This window comes from Polyodon spathula, chromosome 9 (genome assembly GCF_017654505.1).
Source record: "Polyodon spathula isolate WHYD16114869_AA chromosome 9, ASM1765450v1, whole genome shotgun sequence".
NCBI lineage: Eukaryota > Metazoa > Chordata > Actinopteri > Acipenseriformes > Polyodontidae > Polyodon > Polyodon spathula.
The window spans coordinates 44,821,353-44,840,772 of NC_054542.1; the positions used below are offsets into that span (position 1 = coordinate 44,821,353).

At 38.0% G+C, this 19,420-nt stretch overlaps 3 protein-coding genes across 3 annotated transcripts; 2 read left to right on the forward strand and 1 right to left on the reverse strand.

Annotated features, from left to right (window-relative positions):
- Window positions 1-567: 567 nt before the first annotated feature.
- LOC121320932 (glutamine amidotransferase-like class 1 domain-containing protein 3A, mitochondrial) lies at window positions 568-4,627 on the forward strand. The gene is made up of 4 exons (XM_041259733.1): window positions 568-775; window positions 1,968-2,139; window positions 2,285-2,489; window positions 3,042-4,627. The coding sequence occupies exons 1-4, from the start codon at window positions 668-670 to the stop codon at window positions 3,232-3,234; spliced, it is 678 nt and encodes a 225-aa protein (XP_041115667.1). The 5' UTR covers window positions 568-667; the 3' UTR covers window positions 3,235-4,627.
- Window positions 4,628-4,718: 91 nt separating this feature from the next.
- Window positions 4,719-7,567, reverse strand: acod1 (aconitate decarboxylase 1). The gene is made up of 5 exons (XM_041259732.1): window positions 7,380-7,567; window positions 6,451-6,612; window positions 6,248-6,337; window positions 5,868-6,073; window positions 4,719-5,644 (listed from the first exon to the last, which is right to left on the reverse strand). The coding sequence occupies exons 1-5, from the start codon at window positions 7,389-7,391 to the stop codon at window positions 4,723-4,725; spliced, it is 1,392 nt and encodes a 463-aa protein (XP_041115666.1). The 5' UTR covers window positions 7,392-7,567; the 3' UTR covers window positions 4,719-4,722.
- Window positions 7,568-12,185: 4,618 nt separating this feature from the next.
- LOC121320933 (BTB/POZ domain-containing protein KCTD12-like) lies at window positions 12,186-13,913 on the forward strand. The gene has a single exon (XM_041259734.1). The coding sequence runs from the start codon at window positions 12,268-12,270 to the stop codon at window positions 13,147-13,149; it is 882 nt and encodes a 293-aa protein (XP_041115668.1). The 5' UTR covers window positions 12,186-12,267; the 3' UTR covers window positions 13,150-13,913.
- The last annotated feature ends 5,507 nt before the right edge of the window (window positions 13,914-19,420 follow it).

Genomic DNA, 19,420 nt, shown 5'->3' on the forward strand with positions numbered 1-19,420 from the left:
GTTCAATAAATACATTGTGAGTTCATATTACAAAGGACGGTGTTTTGCTCCACATTCTGCTATGGTGATGCTCGGACCATGGTGATGCTCTGACCATTTTTCTCCAGGGCGGGCTGCACAGGCAGATCTTTTTAAGTAAGGAAATCAACACAGCGCTACTTGAGTAGCTTTAAATGACTCATTGTTTGAAGTCAGTATCTTTGGTCTATTTTAAAATGGGTGAGACCTGTATAAGTGTATCCAATTAGATTAGATTACGAGTCAAGACGCAGCTGGCTCCACTCAATAACACAATCCTGCTGCTTTACAGTACAGCATATCACTGTTTGGGCTGTTATTTGTAAAAAAAAAAAGTACGGAACAGCTTTTAAAATTCTAAACGATCTTGCATCTTACATTAAATAATTATGCAGCATACTTGTATCACGTGCAGGACAAACCCATGCACCTGAACTGTTCGGCAAATGGCAATGCTTTTCATCTGTTTTCATTTCTCTCAGTGGTGTTTGCACACGTTGACATAGCACATCCGCCCCAGAAGAGGACGCTGTTACAATTATGCGACGACGGTAGCGCCCGTGCGCTTGTTTCTTTTCTCCTTTTGCACGGCGTGAAGAAGAAAGTCAAGTTGAAATTGTTTTGTAGGTTTTCCAGGGAGTGTTTCAGAATGGGAAAGCGTGTGGCTGTAGTTCTGGCTGGATGTGGAGTTTTTGATGGCAGTGAAATTCACGAGGCTTCAGCAGTTTTGGTGCATTTAAGCAGGAATGGGGCGGAGGTACAGCTGTTGTTATTATTAATTGTTTATTTCCATTACGGCTTAGCCGGATGACGCATTGTGCTAAAATAAGCGGTGTAAACTGGCAGCCGTTTAAAAAGACAGTGTTCAATGTCATTTGCAAAGCAAACGCGTTTTAAAAGCCTAATTACTACCGAACACTATTTTAATTTTCTGTTAAGCACAACAGCAATTTAGTGAGTGGCTCTGGCATCCACTGTTCCAATCACAATGTATGAGAAGTGCACATAAATAAATACTGTGCTGCCTGTCCTCACCAGGAAGCTTTCATAATGATGCTCTTCTCGTGTCGCAGTCTTTTCTCTCTGGGGTATTGTTACATTTGGTACAGTTGTAGCAACCGAGATAGATAAGGCAAAAATGTATTGTGAAAAGCGCTTTAATTACTGTTAGATTTGTATTACTGGTACTCGGATTGATTGTTTATTCAATTAAATCTGTACTTTGAAAAAAATAAAACTGTGAATGGCTGTTGAGGGCCCGTCGTATTCTGTTGTGATGTGTAGTTTAGCCCTGGTGTAAAGTAGCTCTACAGTACTGTATGTGCAAAGCGGGTGAGGTTAAAAATGCCCAGGCCTATATATAGACATTCTAACAGGCCTGTCGTTTTTAAATTAGGAAAAACCTCCCCATTTTCTGTATGAAAAAATCAGAACGTATTTTAATCCTACCACTTTGGAGCAAGGCCTTTTTTTTTTTTTTTGCAAAAAGCCAATTCCGATTACAATTATTTCTTTAGAAAGCCATTACAAAAATATCATTAACACACACAAAAAGTGTATTTTATTCAAAAGACGCCAAAATAGTACGACAAACTACACCCGGACACAACTTCAGTAGTATTCTCTAGTAAAACACGAGAAACACACAAGTCATATTGTGGAGCTCAAAAAGCAATACCTGCGACCCAGGACCTGGTCCAGCTTTAGAGTATACAAGTAACTACTTGTAATGTACGTGTAACACTAAAGTACATATACAATATGTAAGTTCAGTTATGTTGAACTAAAATACAATATTTTAAATTACGTAAATAAGTTTGTCATAGCTAGAGTGAGATTCCACAAACAATAAGATTAAAAGGGAGTAGTAAAACCACAGTTACTGGTAATAAAAGGGAAAACGGACTCCATTACAGATGCTGTATGTGTTTCCCCTGTTTCTTTGTTAGGTGAAAATGTTTGCTCCTAATATTGAGCAGATGCATGTAGTTGACCATGTTAAAGGGAGTCCTACAGAGGAAACGAGGAATGTGCTGGTAGAAAGTGCCAGGCTGGCTCGAGGAGAGATCCAGGATTTAACACAGCTCAAAGTCAGCGACTTGGATGCTGTCATTTTCCCAGGTTGGCACTTTTTTTTTGTTAAAGCAGTTTCATTGTTAAAAGGTACCAGGTATAAAAAAATATTTGTTTTGTAAATAATGTTCAACATAGTGCCATGCTTCATATTTTTAACAAACATACTATATTTTCTTCCTTGCATTTTAAGGTGGATTTGGAGTTGCAAAGAACCTTTGTTCTTGGGCAGTGGAAGGGAAGAATTGTTCTGTGAATGATCAAGTAAAGTCTACACTCATGGCCTTCCACGGTGCTAAGAAACCCATTGGGCTGTGCTGTATCTCCCCTGTACTGGCAGCTAAAGTTTTTCCAGGCTGCGAACTAACAGTTGGGCATGATACAAATGATGATGGCAGGTAAGAGGAAACATTTCTTTTACTATCTGTAGGTGGCATATATGGACTACCCATTTTAGAAAATAACAAACTTGAGGCTATATACTGTATGTACAGGGTACCTGTATATAGTGGAAATTTTAACTTCAAAATTCTGTAACAGCATGAGACCTGAAAAAGATCGAAATAACGTGTGACAATTTTCCCGTGGGTGTGCAGTACATCAAATGAATGTGTTGCCCTGTTCCATCCGGATAACAGAATTTTTCCGCAATGAACATTTCAGCATTTTTAAGAACCTATGATTTACATATATTTTCATGAAGAAGAGTGGCACTGTAATACTGTTGTACTTCAAAATGTAATTATGGAAATTACATTCCGATACAATTTAAGGGTTGGACGAAACATATTTTGTCTGCACTGCTTTTTTCTGTCTTACTCGGAGTTTTCATATAACTGAAACAGATATGGGGATGGTTTCATAATTGGTGGAATTCCTCTTTTTTTTTCAATGGCTAGGCAACTCCTTGAATGGTGTTGCTTAACTCTTGCTTGTGATTTCATGTCTAGGTTTCCAGATGCAGAGACGGCTGGTGCAATACAGGAACTTGGATGCAAGCACGTGTGCAAAAAGGTTAATGAAACCCATGTTGATGAGAAGAACAAAATAGTCACAACTTGTGCATTTATGTGCAAGGCCCCCCTTCATGAAATATTTGATGGGGTTGGAGAAATGGTGCAGGATGTGTTGAAGCTTGCTTAAACTGAGCTGTTTCTGTGAAACTGAAATAATGTGAAGGTTTCAACACAGTCCCCTACTCCCTGTAACTTGATGAAGGTGCAGTTGCTCAAAAACCTTTGTCTGATTTCTGTTACCTTTTGGAAGTCTTTTTCAAATTTCTGTTCTCTTACTATCCCTGGTGTGCACTTCATGTAGATTTAGCAAGTATGTATTTTCATTGAAAAATCTATGGAAATGTTTCATTAGCTGAAATAATAATAAAATATATATACACAGGAACTCTTTGTTTTCCTTTCCACAACATGGCTCAACCGCTGCAATCTAACAGTGGGTGTCAGATTGAAAGCAGCTCAGTTCCCCTTCAGCCCTGGTCTGGCATTGCCTGCTGTTAATTTAGCAGGATACCTGCCTTAGTACACGACCCCTTATGGGCCTGGCTTTGCTCTCCAAAGGAGGTCGGTGCAATGAAGATCTTTTAAACTCAGCAGATCTCATACCCCTCCTGTGAGCTGTAATCACTGCAGAGTGCATAAACTTAATAAGGAGGTCTTGCTCACAGCTGTACTATTATGCAGGCAATTGAAGCATAAATCTGTGATTCTTTAATTGGCTGCTTGTCCTTGGAGCTGTTGATTTCTCACAGTAGGTATGTTAGGAGTTTGTAAACCCATCATAGTGTAAGTAAGGAGAAAAACCCTTTTTCCTAGTATAGTGTTATATAGTGGGCATGAAAAATGTATATTTCTATTTTTGATTGAAGCAAATAATAATCTCATAGTTCTGTGTAGAGTATCTCTTGTACAGTAGAAAATGTCTTATACAATAAGTCACCCAACACATAAATTATTCACTTTTTTAAAAATCAAATAAACAAATTGTATACCTGAACTAATATTACACAACTTTTTTTTTGTATTTGTTTTCAACTTTAGTCTTGTGCATTATGTTCTGTACCCAGTATAAAATGTTGTTTTGAAATAGGAGAAAATTCTGCTCTAATTGTTGCATCTACTGACATCAAATTTTCTAAGCTTTCATTAACAGACTTTCACACATGTATACATTTTTTTACACATTTATTTATGTATTACAAATTGTTTTACATACAAGGTATCGTGTGAATTCTTTGTCTTTTGTTAACAAAGTTTAAATGCTGGAGAAAATTATTACATGTGTTGGTTTAAATGGCTCTCTTGATGCATACAAACACAACTTCAAAGCATACTGTGTTACTTGACCTGCTGTATATTATTTGCCAGTTCACTTAAGGAAAAAAAAAAAAAAGCAACATTACTTATGCTATAGCAGATTTTTAGCCTTATTATTTGTATGGCACATTGTGCAAATGGGGAAATCCACTTGTCTGGACAGGGAGGTTAACTCAGTAAAATAAAGCACATTGGGTTAAAAAAAAGACTGGTTTACACTTGTCAGTTTTGTTAGCCTGTGAAACCTAATTTTCCTTAAAGTGAACAAAACTAAAATGAAGCTGTGAGATATATTCATTGCTTAGTTTGGTTTCTCTTTCACTTGCAGGTATGAAGTTAACACGGTGCAGTCTGTTACATTCTCCAAGTTATCCACCGTATCTATAATACCCTGTACTGCTTCCATTGACAAAACAGTTGATGCATTGGCTTTAAACTTCTTCAGCAGGTCATACTGGCTCAGCGGATCCCTCCAGTGCCCATAAAATGTGTTGCATCGCTCAGAGATGGCCTCTCCAGTGTACATTTCCACACCTACCTCACAGTACATTGTGTCAAAATTAGAGTGGTTGTCGTGTGGATTCTCTATTTGAACCTTCTCAAGCAAATCTTGGATCTCTTGCCTGTGCAGTTTCAGATCGCTGAAGGACTCCTCTGAAATGCTTCCATCTACTAGAGCTGTGCAGGCATTAAACTGAAAAGAGTGCCGAGCTTCGTGCTCTGAGGCGGGGAAGGGCCGGTTTACATACCTGGCATCTGGCACTTTTAGCACCACTTTTTTAATTTTGGCCAGGGGAAGATTTTTCTCCAGCATTTTCATCCTCAGGGCTGTGGCTGCGTCTCCCACCCAGTGCATTCCCAAGTGAGCTGGGAAACGCTTGATTGCCACATCCTGGTCTTCCAGTACCCACCTATAGGAGTCCAGGCCTGGGAGCATGTCAGGTGTGTAGTCACTGTAGAAAGCACCGAACCCAGACTTCATGTCAAGAATACTCTTGTTGCCTTCAAGCCCTAAGAGAGCCAAATAAGATGCTTCCAGTCCTCTCCTGGCCGCGTTGCCAATGTGAAGGGGTTTGGTCTGTGTTGCTGCGTTTGCCATGGGAGCCCCAGAATATGAAGCAGCTATAGCCAGGGCCTCCCTACACTGGGCAGACCCCATGTGGAGAAGTTTAGATGTGGCTGCAGCACTGCCCATGGTACCAACCACAGCTGGAGGGTGAAATCTGGAAGATAGAGCAATAATAACTGTTACAACTCAAGAGTTTGTGTTGGTGAGCTACAACCTTAATTAGTGAACAATAATACATCAGTATACAGGGCATTTTTGATTGTCTCGGTAAATATTCCAGCTGCATTGTTTAAAATATAATTAACACATATAAATCCAGTATGACGGCACTGCCCATGTCTGCACATCATCAACATCATCATTGTCATCGCCATTACCTTTTGGGAATGTTGCTGGCTTCTTTGGAGAATCTCATTAATCGTCCTTGCATTTCAATGCCAACATTGAAGGCTAGGAGCAGATCCATTCCGGAAGGCTTGCTTTTCTCAGGTGCCGCTTCTGCTAAAGCCAGCAGTGCAGGCAGGACAGCTCCGGAAGGGTGAGTGGCAGGATACCACGTGTCATCAAAGTCCATGGAGTGAACCTGGAAAAGTGAACCATTAAACACTTACACTCTGACAGATAAAATTCTAATACGCAACCATGCACTTCTTGAAACTAAATCGACATAGGCAATCTGCTCCAGAGGGTATTGAAATTTAAGAAAATCCAGTATTTAGAAATTGCAATTCCAAGAAAGAATTATTAACAGACTTACTGCCACGCCGTTGACAAAAGCAGCATACTGAGGTAGAAGGGAGATATTTGAATTTCCCCAAACTCTGCTGGTCTTCTTAGAATTGTATACCTGCAAGAAAATGCACATATTTGATTTATACACCAATATATATTAGTCATATACCTAAATATACAGAGCCTTTAGAACGGCACACAATATCATATATTGATTTCTATACATACGTTGCTGTATTGTACGATTTTTTTGAATACACCGGTGTTGGTGCCAAGCAGTCCCACTCCGAGTGTATCCAGAATCATCCTCTTGCTTCTCTCAACAACAGTTTTGGTCAGGTGTGAAGCTTTCAAGCCTTCAATAGTTGCTCCAAAGCTTTCAGTGACAGTCTGAAAAAAAGAAAAGTTATGAATTAATGTATTTCATTTAAAATAATAATAATAATACAGATCACTTCGTACAAAACCAGGAATGGTTGATTATGACAAGGTTTTACTTAACTACATTTAATTTAAAATTCACTACAACAGCTCTACTATTGTCATTATTTATGTTTTTAAAAACATATTCTTTGTATTTATTTCAAAGCTGTTGTACTGTACCAGAGATGGGAAGAGTCATTATAATAAAAAGCGCACAAGACAGTTTAATACTTCATAACTAGCCAGACTGCATTTTAAACTGTAAAAAAACCACGACAGAGACAGAAGACATAGTACCAAACTGCAGGATTAACTCATTTCGCTTGGTACTTACTGAAAAACTGACAAAAAATGAAAAATATGACATTTCGAATTCTAACGTGACTGTACTACTATTATGGCTTATATATATATATATATATATATATATATATATATATATATATATATATATATATATATATATATAAAGCCATAATAGTAGTACAGTCACGTTAGAATTCGAAATGTCATATTTTTCATTTTTTGCCATTTTCTCTAGCCAGCCTCTAGCCTCTATTATATATAAGCCATAATAGTAGTACAGTCACGTTAGAATTTGAAATGTCATATTTTTCATTTTTTGTCAGTTTTTTTTAAATGATGCCTCAATCCTAAAATTCTAGGTGAGGTTACTTTTAGCCGTAGCTGTGCAGTAAACCCAATTTCTTTGGTGAGGAATTAAAATCAGTTACCTTTCTGAGCATCTTGCTGCTGCTTTCAACAGGTCTTGCTCGTTCTGTATGTCTCTCAGTCAGTTGGGTTTCCTTCCTTATTTATACCACTGCAAGATTTTTCAGCCCTGGGTTTTTCTGAAACTTTTTACTATTGGGAAATCGCTTCTTTGTTGTCAGTCATTGATAGGTGTAATAACGCATAGTATCCATAGCTATTTCATTTATTTATACTAAAAGAAACTTAATACATTCCATGACAAACTTTTCAACTAGAAGCTGTTTGTCTTTTAATGTATTGTATATTTTTTTTTTTTTTTTTTTTTTTTTTAAAGGCATAGTAGTTGAAGCCTTGTAAAGCTTGGGCAAGCATGGTAAACTACAGAGCATTGTGGTAAAGCTAGAAAACATGGCCATTACCATGCACATTTACCATGGTAACGTTGTGTAAAAGCAATTGAGATTTGTATTTAATTTACAAGCAGCATACATCCTCACACAAGTTAGAAATAGACATACAAGGTAAACAAGAAAATAAGAACATACATGTATATACAGTCAATCTAAATCAAGGTAAAACACCTAATGTTATTCACTTGCCTGCAGAAATTAATAATTTGTTAGGTTAGGTGAGGGTTTTGGTTATATTTAGAGCTAGGGTTTAGGTTGAAGCTAGGGTAGGGTTCAGCTTAGGGCTAGTGTTAGAGTAAGGATTAGGGTTGGAACTAATAACCATATGCAACTTAGCTTTTTCTTTTACACACATATGGGTTATTCTTTATTTGAATTTAAACCTATACCTTAGAAAATTCTGAAATAAATAAAAGATTGTGTTTTGTTCAACGGATGCTTGACCATGGTGGTCAGAATAGCTTTTATCTATATATCGTGCTGTGACAGGCTAGCGTCACTGCCCAAGATGTTACCGGCAGGAATTAGAGACTTGAATTAAATGACTCTCTCCAACAAACAAAGGATTTCTGGCTTCTTTTATACATGTGGCCACTCCCCAATTAGCACCAATTACCTAACTGGGGAATGGCCACACCAGTGTGCCAAGCACTTAGATGAGCTGCCCATCCTATTCTAATTTACAGTATGTTGTTCATAACTTTGTATTAAATGTGCTCCCCTAATCCAGGTCATTTAAATGTATAAAGTGTGTACCACAACAATTTCAATTGATTTCCACAACAAATGTAAACTGCTCTTGTGATTGTTTTGCACTGTTTTGCAGTGGGTTGATGGCTTAAGGTTCGAGAGTAACACACATGAAAAATGATTGCAAACCAGTAAGTCTTAAAATTGGTTTTACTCATAACACAACACAACTGTTGTGTGAACACATGATGTGTTCCTCTTAATAAGAGGGATATAAAAACCCAAAAGAGAAGTAAACTGGAGCTAGGGTTAGGGTTATTTTCACTTTGGCTTAGTTTTCCCATACTGTATTTAAAAAATTGCAATACAGTAAATTTTGGTTAATGCAGATTTCAAAATGTGTCTTATCTGTATCTTGTGTTATCATGATGTGATAGGCTGGCTAGAGGCTAACATGACAAACTCAGACACAGAAGACCGCAATTCAGCACTCTCATGCAATTTTATTCCACAGAAAACAAACTTTAAACATTAAGCCAACAAACAAATCAAAAGTGTATCTCCCATTGGGAGAACTAAGCTAAACCTATGAGTGAAGTTTTCCATAATTCCGCCCTGTCCTAACCCTGGGGGAAGCTAAGTCCTTTTAACTGACCTCTTCTTCAATATGATCCAAAACACATCCAAAAACAGCACCCAAGCTACAGCATACACACTGAGCACAGCCTGCTGCTTCCAGTCTTCTGTCTGCACTACTCACTCCCAAACAAACTCTTTCTTTTTTCTCAGGTGGCCAATTGACAGACTGATCAGCCTCCTCTCAAAAGACACCACTCCAATTCAATGGCTGTGCAAAAGACAACACTCCAATTCAACGGCTGTGCAAAGGACACCACTCCAATTCAATGGCTGTGTAAAAGACACCACTCCAATTCAATGGCTGTGCAAAGGATACCACTCCAATTCAATGGCTGTGCAAAGGATGACCACTCTTGAGCCAAGATGGCTGCCAAGCACAGAAAGACATATTTTACAATGCAAGGCCATTGCCTTGTCACACAGGAATCTAAAGCCAATGCATACTGACAATTTTTATTGAAGTTACAGTAACACTGAAATCAAATTTGATTATACTGTAACAGCGGGTCCCGAGGCAGGCTGGAGAGAGGGGCAGGACCAGCGCACTGACTGATCGTCACCAACCAGGATTGGGGGGGTGGTCATCGCGCTGGAGTGAACTGGAGAACCAAGACTGTACTTTTCCACCAAGCGAGGTTACCTGCAGTCAGGCTGGGGCTCCAACTCCACCCTTTTTAGAAGGTTCTATGAATCCCTGGGCCAGGGAATTTCCCTACAGCTGCCAGCCTAGCACTTTCCAGCCTGGGACTTTCCAGCCAGATGAGGTATCTAGCTCTGGACTGGCTGGAGCGGGCACCGCCTCCCTCCAGCTCCCCTATAAAAGGGAGTGGGAACTGGATACCAGGGTCAAATTGAAAAGAAGAAGCTGTGGACAGGACTAGAATGTTGCTTATTAGAAATAAAAATGAATTTAGCCCTTGATAACTTGCCTTGTGTTTTCCTTCTTGACATAGCTACAATACATTTACTAAAAGTACTGTGTGTTTTATTGACAATGTGGTTGTAAGTGAACTTTTAAAAAGTATACATTGCAAACGAACTGCACTTGAAACCTGCATGTCCCATTCTGATCACATTTTTAAACCACAAAAGCAAGGCGTCCTCAACATCAGGGTATTGAGTGAATTAGAAACACTGCCGACTTGCATCCACAGTTTGCTGTTCGTCTGCAAGGGCAGTGCACGTTTTTGCATGAGTAGTATGGCAACTCAGACTGCATCATTGGAACTGTAGTCCCTAAACAACACTGAACTACAGTACAGAGGTGCTAATGGGTGCAAGTGAATACATTTCCCAATATCCTTTGCACTCAGTGGTTTGAACTAGGGCGTTTCGTTTTATTCAGTTTCCTTCCTTGGAGGGCTCCAAAATAATTTGCTCTAACAGGAAATTTGTGTGAAGTGAATCAGTTTTATAAGAAGTCATTTACAATAAGCGACTGCTAAATTTTGCCTGGACCCCGCTACAATTTAAAGCATTTGTATCACATATTCAAATTAAGAAAAATCACATTTAAAATTCAAACGTGTTTTAAACTGTTTTAATTTTCAATTACATATTGGTCTAAAATTCTCAAATGTATTTACTAAATTCATCACTCGGCCATTTTTTTTTTTTTTTTTTTTTACCAAACCAGAAATAAACAACGAAGACTTATAATTCAAGGGCTTGAATAAAGTATTACATTGTTTGTTATTCATTTTAATTAGTGTTTTTTTTTTTTCCATTGAGAAACCAAAGAATTGAGGTAACATCGATTTGGAGTAAATGCTTTGAGAATTTAGCCTATTTTGTTCTTAACAATGTAGCGATCTCTGTTAACGCAGACAGGCTTAGTGCGAGAGGGTTCGGGTTAGCTCCCGCCCTCGCCCTGTGTGATGCGCCTGTCTGCATTAACTGAGATCGCTACAATGGCGGTGTCTGTGGGATGCAGGTACCCCCAAAACTCATTTGTCGCACTGTAGCCTGGTGAGTAAGTTCCAGGGCGGACTTGCGGCTGGCAGGTGAGAGTGTAACGTGAATGGGGGAAGGCAGCAGCAGGGCTGGTAAGCGACGTAAGGACTGAGGTTCGCTACAATATTATACTGATACTTCAGAGACTCTTGGTGGGTGCCCTCTGAACACCACTCTGTCCAATTGGAAATGCTGTACACCCAGTTTACTGTAGACCTTCAAAACACTTCAATCACATTCAGCTGAAGATATACCCCCCCAGATACACATTTTGAAATGGAAAACAGGAATATACCATTGACAGTTGCTATTACATTCCTTTCATTCATACACAGTAGATGCATACTCATGTACACGATCATGTGCAACCCATCAAGCTGGGTTAGTCCATAAGGTTTTGGTACAGAAGCTTATTGACAAACAGATAAACTGGATATTTAGATCACTTGCAAAAAAAAAAAAAAAAGAATACATCTAATTTGAGAATAAATTGTCAGAAATATATAATTTGGGGTCGTAGGTATGTTTGCAAATGTATATATTTGCGCTACTCGTAAAACTTCCACCGGGGGGCACTGTTTTTACAGTTTCTGGTTCCAAAAAGTTCTAAGTATAGAAGTTCGATTCAAGAAAAAAAGGGGAAGGTCTGTTCAGCTGTGTGTCTGTGCAAATGGTGCAGCGTTGTGTGTTTTATATTGGTTTGCAAAGCCTGGGATACAGTACATATTTTACCACACTGGTATTATTTGTTTTTAATAAAAACGCTGTCTGAAATTCACTTTAATATTCTTTCATTAAAAAGCGACGATTTGACGCTGACTGTCTGTTCCACATTCTAACAGTAATGTTACAGTAACTGTTAATAACTAAAAACTAACGTAATGCTCTTCTACAGACACGGGTAACATAATAAAAATTGCCAAATAATATTAAAGCACGTTTGGAAATAAGTAAGAAATACTTTTCTTGTGTGTTAAGGAACACGTTTTTATATCTACAGTTTACAACTTCGTTTTGATTAACCGTTGAGTGGCGATACTGGAAGCAGAAGAGTTAACACTGCAGAAACATTCAAATCAGCTCCCTGCTTTCTCCTCCCACGACACACTGTGCAGCTCTACATAAAAACAAACCACAAAACCTGCCTACCTAGAATTTGCTACAAACTGCAGCAGCAACAGATCGCTGGTGCCAGGTCTCACTCAATAGTACAGACATGGCTCTGGCAGACTCTTCGCGTGGTTTATCAAACGGTGGCAATGCAGACTCGCCTTTTCCTGAAATTATAGAGCTCAATGTTGGGGGACAGGTATATCTGACTCGACATAAAACTTTGATCGCCGTAACCGACTCTCTGCTGTGGCAGATGTTCAATCAGAAAACCCCCAAGGAACTGTCGAGAGACAGCAAAGGACGCTACTTTCTGGACCGTGATGGCTTTTTATTCCGTTATATTTTGGACTACCTGAGAGATCTCAACCTGGTGCTGCCTGATTACTTTCCAGAGAAGTGCAGGCTGAAAAGGGAGGCAGACTTTTTTCAACTGCAAGACCTGTCCAAGAGGCTCAGCCCTAACGTAAGCAAAGAGAATTCCATCAGCGAAGAGATCAGTCAAAGTGACCCAGAAGAGGTCGGTTTTCTTAGTGGAGCTGGGGGCTCGACCGCAAGCTTGGATCCAACGCGCTTTGTGTCAACTATGACCAGTGCCCATGCACGTTCCCCGTCACTCGAGTCCAGGAAATCGGGCTACATTACTATAGGATACAGAGGGTCCTACACCATTGGGAGAGATGCTCAGGCTGACGCGAAGTTCAGGAGGGTGGCCAGGATCACAGTGTGTGGGAAGACCTCTTTGGCCAAAGAGGTGTTTGGTGATACCTTGAACGAGAGCAGAGACCCCGACCGACCCCCGGAGAGATACACCTCCAGATACTACCTGAAATTCAATTTCCTGGAGCAGGCTTTTGAAAAGCTGTCTGAAGCTGGTTTCCGTATGGTGGCTTGCAGCTCCACGGGCACGTGCGCTTATGCCAGCAGTGACCCCAGCGAGGACAAGATCTGGACCAGCTACACAGAGTATGTTTTCTGCAGGGACTGATCAGACAGAATATGAGACTCAGAAGTAACTTTAAACTTAAACTGAAGTGTAGCTTAATGCCAAAACAAAATTAAAAAAAATAAAAAAGCTTGACATAACGGCGTATATTTTATAGTGATGCTTTGATATGTGTGTGTGTGTGTGTGTGTGTGTGTGTGTGTGTGTGTGTGTGTGTGTGTGTGTGTGTGTGTGTGTGTGCGTAATGGTAGTTAAGGTTTTTGATGTTTTTTATATACTTTATTTTATATCTGATGCTTATCTAACTTAGACCTGTCTGTTAATAATAGTAATATACTTATTGATGTACTTTTATAAAACAAAGACCAATTTAGGATAAATGTCCCTAACGAGAGTAATATTTACTTAAGATTTGAATATGCCCTTTCAGTACAATGTTAGGTATAAAAGTACTCATATAAATATTATTACAAATGCAAAGCTCCAGTCCCTAATTGTGTTACTCATTGTTATGCTTTTATGCCAAGACACACCTACATCTCATTTTTTGGTTGAAGTTCATCTTTGCCCAGTAAACAGAGGTCTGCAGAGTCCGTGGCTGCGGGGGGGGGGGGGAATATGAGCAGTACTGTTTTACCCATTGCTTAGAGATTACGAAACTTGCTGTGCAATAAATCTTTTTTTTTTTTTTTCTTGCAATGAACATGGTTTAGTATACTGTATTAAAATGAGTATAACGTCTGTTCTGTACTTATTGCTAAATGAATAAAGAATTTGAATTCACACTAACTACACATGTAAAAGGAATTGATTTTGAGAGTGCCATGCTGTGCTGTATGTTGTACTTGTAATGTAATAGTTCACAAATGTATTTATAATATTATACAGCTTAAAGGATCAAACTATTTTTTAAAACAAACATATTGTCTTCATATTCAAATTCATCATCACATGGGAAAATGCTGATGGAATGATTGTGGTCTGTTATTTTAGTAGACACGTGTGGAGTAGTGAGTGTTCGCGTGTGTTTAGCATTGCTGATGGAATTATTGTGGTCTGTTATTTTAATACACATGTGGTGTATTAACAGGAATTTTATCTGGAAATGCTAACGGCGTATAATTTTGAAACTGTAAACCCACAAAACTGTTTTCCAGCACTATTGACACATCAGTAATCTCCTTTGTCCTGCATTCTGCGCGTGTAGAAAGGGTATCAGGTGGCCAGGTGTGTGCAGATCTTTTAAAGGCTTCTGTTATCTCCAGCAGTATACAGTATTATGCAAAATGACATTTTCTATCTGGAACTAAGAGTATTGTGATATACACAGAACAGAACTTGTGAAAACTAGGATGCTGCACTAAGTTTTTTCAGGTTTTCTTATCCTTTGTCAAGTAGTTTTCACATGTAAAAAATTGTAAAAAAGTTTCAGATGTAAAAAAAAAAAATCCTCCAAGCAGTAGTTATGACAACTAATTGGAGAAAGACCCAGTTAATACGTAATACAATAAGAGAACATCAGGATCATGTTTTCAGCCATATATGGCTCATTGAGCTCTTCAACATGGCTCCTTTGAAGTATCATAATTACATTTTTTATGGGATTTGAAAAAACTGCAAGGACCTTCTGTAGTCGTAGTTAAAAGCAACTATGCAACATATTGCAGGACTCGAAATTAACAGTGGCCATGCGGCAATTGTCGTGGGTGCTCTTCTCAATCACTGCAGTGACCCTGAAAATGCATGTCTATTCACACCGTGACCTTTCAGCTACAGCAACTAGAGACGCCTGTATTAAAAGTGTTTGGATCCAAATAATAACACGATTACGTGATTTGCATGGTTAAGTTGCATCAGGAGGGAAAAATGACTAACAAACAGCGAACACTGCCCTTTCAAGCACATGGATTTCTATTGTGCATATAAAGCCATCTCTGGAAAGAGTCCTGAAAAAAAGTAGAAAGCCTTGAACAATCTGCAAAAAAATGTGCAAAACATTATAATTGTTTTAGGTCACTAGTTTAGAAATGTTTATGATACTTACAAGTATTACAGCATTTATTATCATTATTTGCCCATCTTATGATAGATACATTTTGGTTTTTCAGTACATCCATAAACGCAACACAGTGACTCCGCATTTTGTATGTTACACATGAGAATGAGATTTCTGCTTTTAGTTTATGTTAAACTGAGTAGGATATATGCTATTAAAATTGAACAAAAATGGTCCCATGGATTAGAGAGAAAAGCCAATGCCTGGCTGAAGTGTAAAGCTACTGCATGTCCTCGCAGCCTCAAATGTAGGCTGCTGGTTGACAACAGAAACAGCATTTTCTGAATAGATAAAGTTATATTTATAATATAATAGTTTCTTTCTGTGGCCAATAATTTGCATTATATATGAATCCTATGCAAAATTACACAACGTCTTACGTGCCCTCTACAAGTTTATTAAACTGAAGGCCATTTTTGGCTTTGCCCTTTTTTTGCCAGTTTAGAGCCTTGATATTTATATGTTTTTGTTTCTGTTTTAGCCAAAAAGATTAGATGCCCGTGATAGGTCATCGTGATCTACTTTTTCATAATACTGGTGTTTTGTACTGTATTCCTTTGACTTTAAGACGTACTTTTTAAAACTAGAACCGCCACACCGCTAAATGTGCTTCTCCATTTAAAGCGGCTTCGATATGAAAATGAAAAACAAACAATCGGATTCAACTTAATATTTTTATTTATGGACATCATACACAACATTTTCAGAGCAGAAACTCTGTATTTACATTGAAAAAGAAACTGTTTTCTTATTTTTTTCAAAAAGAGCACACACATATAAACATGAAAAACTGTAATAAAATAGACTTTACGCAATAAACTTCTATGTAAACAAGAGTATAAAGCTGTATGCACATATAAAATTATAAAACATAAATAACTATAAAAACAGCATATGACAAACATATAACATAACTTGTGCAATGTGAAAGTGCTTTGAGTGAAACAAAGGCTCTGTCTGTCTGTTCAGATTTTATTTTTTTGCCACAGACTGCCTTTTCACAACGGACACAGGCATCAAAAGTTCTCTTTTTATTGCATTTAGCAACCTGGCATTCTGTTTTATTCCGTGTGCCAGTGGACGCAGCACTGGCTGAAGGCTGAGATGCATTTGTCAGCCGACAATTTTGTGACTGCCCGAGTAAACAAAAAGTAATGGGACTGATTGTCCAGAAAAGACTAATGAAAACGTCCGTGCCCGATATCGAATCATCCATGACATACAGGCAGCCATTTTCTAAGAAGCGTAATTATCTTCCTGAAGAAGTAGAAGAGAAGCTTTTACAATTTTGGCATTTTGTTATTGGGCTCAGTTCTAACAACCATTACCAGCTTGGACAGATCGGAAATGCTCATCAGACCCCCGTATTTTTCGACATGTCATGCAATACACAAAAAGGGAGAAATACAGGTGTGAGTAATCATGACTGGAAATGAGAAGCAGCTTATAACTGTAATGCTCAGTGTGACAGCAGACTGGAAATGAGAAGCAGCTCATAACTATAATGCTTAGTGTGACAGCAGACTGGAAATGAGAAGCAGCTCATAACTGTAATGCTCAGTGTGACAGCAGACTAGAAATGAGAAGCAGCTCATAACCGTAATGCTCAGTGTGACAGCAGACTGGAAATGAGAAGCAGCTCATAACTGTAATGCTCAGTGTGACAGTAGACCGGAAATGAGAAGCAGCTTATAACTGTAATGCTGTGTGTGACAGCAGACTGGAAATGAGAAGCAGCTCATAACTGTAATGCTCAGTGTGACAGCAGACAGCCGCAAACTACCTCCATATGTCAATTTTGTGTGTGTTTAATTGAGTTTGTGTCTTTGTAAATACATCTTTATTTGATGTTTCATTTTTTCCTCAAATCGAGGGTAGGAAATCTGGGCTTCGACTTAAATTCAAGGGCGTCTTAAATTCAAAGGAATACATTATTTACAGCAGTGGTAAGATCTACAGCATGTTACTAACATACTTAGATTTAAAATAGATTTACATTCTTCTTTTAGTACTGGGAATGCATGTCATTTGTTATTTTAGTTGTTTTCTCAAAGAAGGAATATATATTGTAAATCAATTAATATTTTCATGAAATTTGTGACACAACTGAAGTTTGACCCCTTCCTAGTAACAATTATTTCTTAGTTCTTCTTGTAATAAAGTAGATGCACAAAATGACACTGGTGCAACAGAGTATCAAAACTGCAGAATGATAAACAAATAAAAAAAAAAAGAACTTATCTGATGTGAAAATCAATTAAAATGTTTGCATATAATTTGATGAAAGGTAGAACAAAATGCTGTAATGCTTTTGTGAAAAGCAAATAATAGCATAACATTTAATTAAGCGTGCAAAAAGCTAAAATATGTATGGTGCCTGCTACATATACTCTGTTTTCAAGGCATTTATAATCTGTAATTGCATTTAGTATGGATGGGAAAGTGCTTACAGTAGAGATTGCAGGTTCAACAGGAACAGCATTTTATCAAGTACATGCATTCTGCCCTGTTCCTGCAACTGATTTTCTGTTTGAACTGACACAGCTTCATTATAATGTCACTTTGCTGCATGCAATTAATTGCCAGGAAGTACCAAAGTGGTGTTACGATGTCATAAAGCACGCATGGGCATGCTCAGTGGAATTACAGGATGGCTGCAGAATATGTTTTTATTATGATGTCACTAGAGTGTAAACTAAAAGCTTTGGAAACGGAAGCAGTCTTCACAACTGAGCCTTACATTTGCTACCAATGGTTTTCATGGTAACCATGTTAATAGTTTTTTTTTTTTTTTGCCAGCCCCAAAATAGGCAAGCTAAAAAAAGACTGAAAAGTACCTGGGCAGGAGACCAACACCCAATTAAACATTTAACAAAATACTGAATAATGTAATCCACCGGCATCAAAACATTACTGTTTAATTGTATATAAATAAAATATGCACATATTGTAGCGATTCAAACAAAACAACTGAAACAAAAATATGACATCTGGAAATGAAAGTTGCAGCTGCACACTTACTATGATGTCATTATCATATCAAGCGGACGTACATAATTGACACAGCTGTAGGATATTTCCGGATGTCTGCCAAAACTGCTATGGCAGTGATTTGTTCAGATTTCTTTTCACTTTATATGCAGAGATAATTCAGCTGGCAGCTTTTATGTTTAGAGAAGGCTATCAAAATCTGCATGGCTTGAAAGTCACAATTTACAGTACCAGCCAATATTCATTATATTAAAGCAGGTGTTTAGGATGGTCTAAACACAAACCCGGACTGGTTACACGTTCCAGGAACTGGAATTAAAGCCAATGTTTGCTACTAATTTTATAAATTCAAACAGTTCCAACCTTCCTAACAACAGAGACTAAGATATTTCTTTCTAGTTGTATTATTCATCTACCACTTAAACTGGGTCATATATTCAGTATGGTATACTGTATATTACCAAAGAAGGCAAATGTATTGTGATACAGGTATTCTTTTTTTTTAGTTCTACGTCATTCGTTGCTTCAGCTAAAGTAAGAAGAAGTGGAGTCATGAAGAATGCAGGGTCTATCAGACAAGTAAAAAGCTTGTAAATCAGACTCTTCTGGTATACCATCATTTTTCTACCCTGTGGTGTGGCTTGATGTTTTTTGAGTCTGCTTGGGTTATGCTTTGGGATTTTCTATTTTAAACACTTTTTAGACTTGACTTGATGTTAGCCCATGATTTATTTTATACATCCGAACTTGACTTGAATCATGAATTGGGATAATGTGGCCTTTTTATTTCAGTATGTTAATCAAAATACATGGGGGAAAATATTTTTAAAAGCTGCTGTATGTTTTGTACAACAACACATTCTGCTGGAGAAGGAACACTTATTGTAATACAGGCCTTATCGTTTTTACATCTACATTCATTGCTTCAGTCAAAGTTGGAAGAGAGTTACATTTCAACATTATTTTGCATTTAATTCATGCTTAAGTACAGACTGGAGTCATTTCTATGTTTCTCAAAAACCAGGTGATGTGAGTCACAGTTAGATGCACCACTTTTGATGTGTCTGGAAAAATAATTTGAATGAAGCAACTGGGATAACTGTGGCAATGCCCTCGATTTCCCATAAAGTTGTGTCCTCTACTTCATAGGTAATCATGGTAGTTCCTGATGGTTATTCTGACTTGATCAGAGTAATTGCTGTGACTCCCAATTAAATTGATGCAGAAATATGTTTTATTACAGATCTAGTGACTGTATTTTGTATT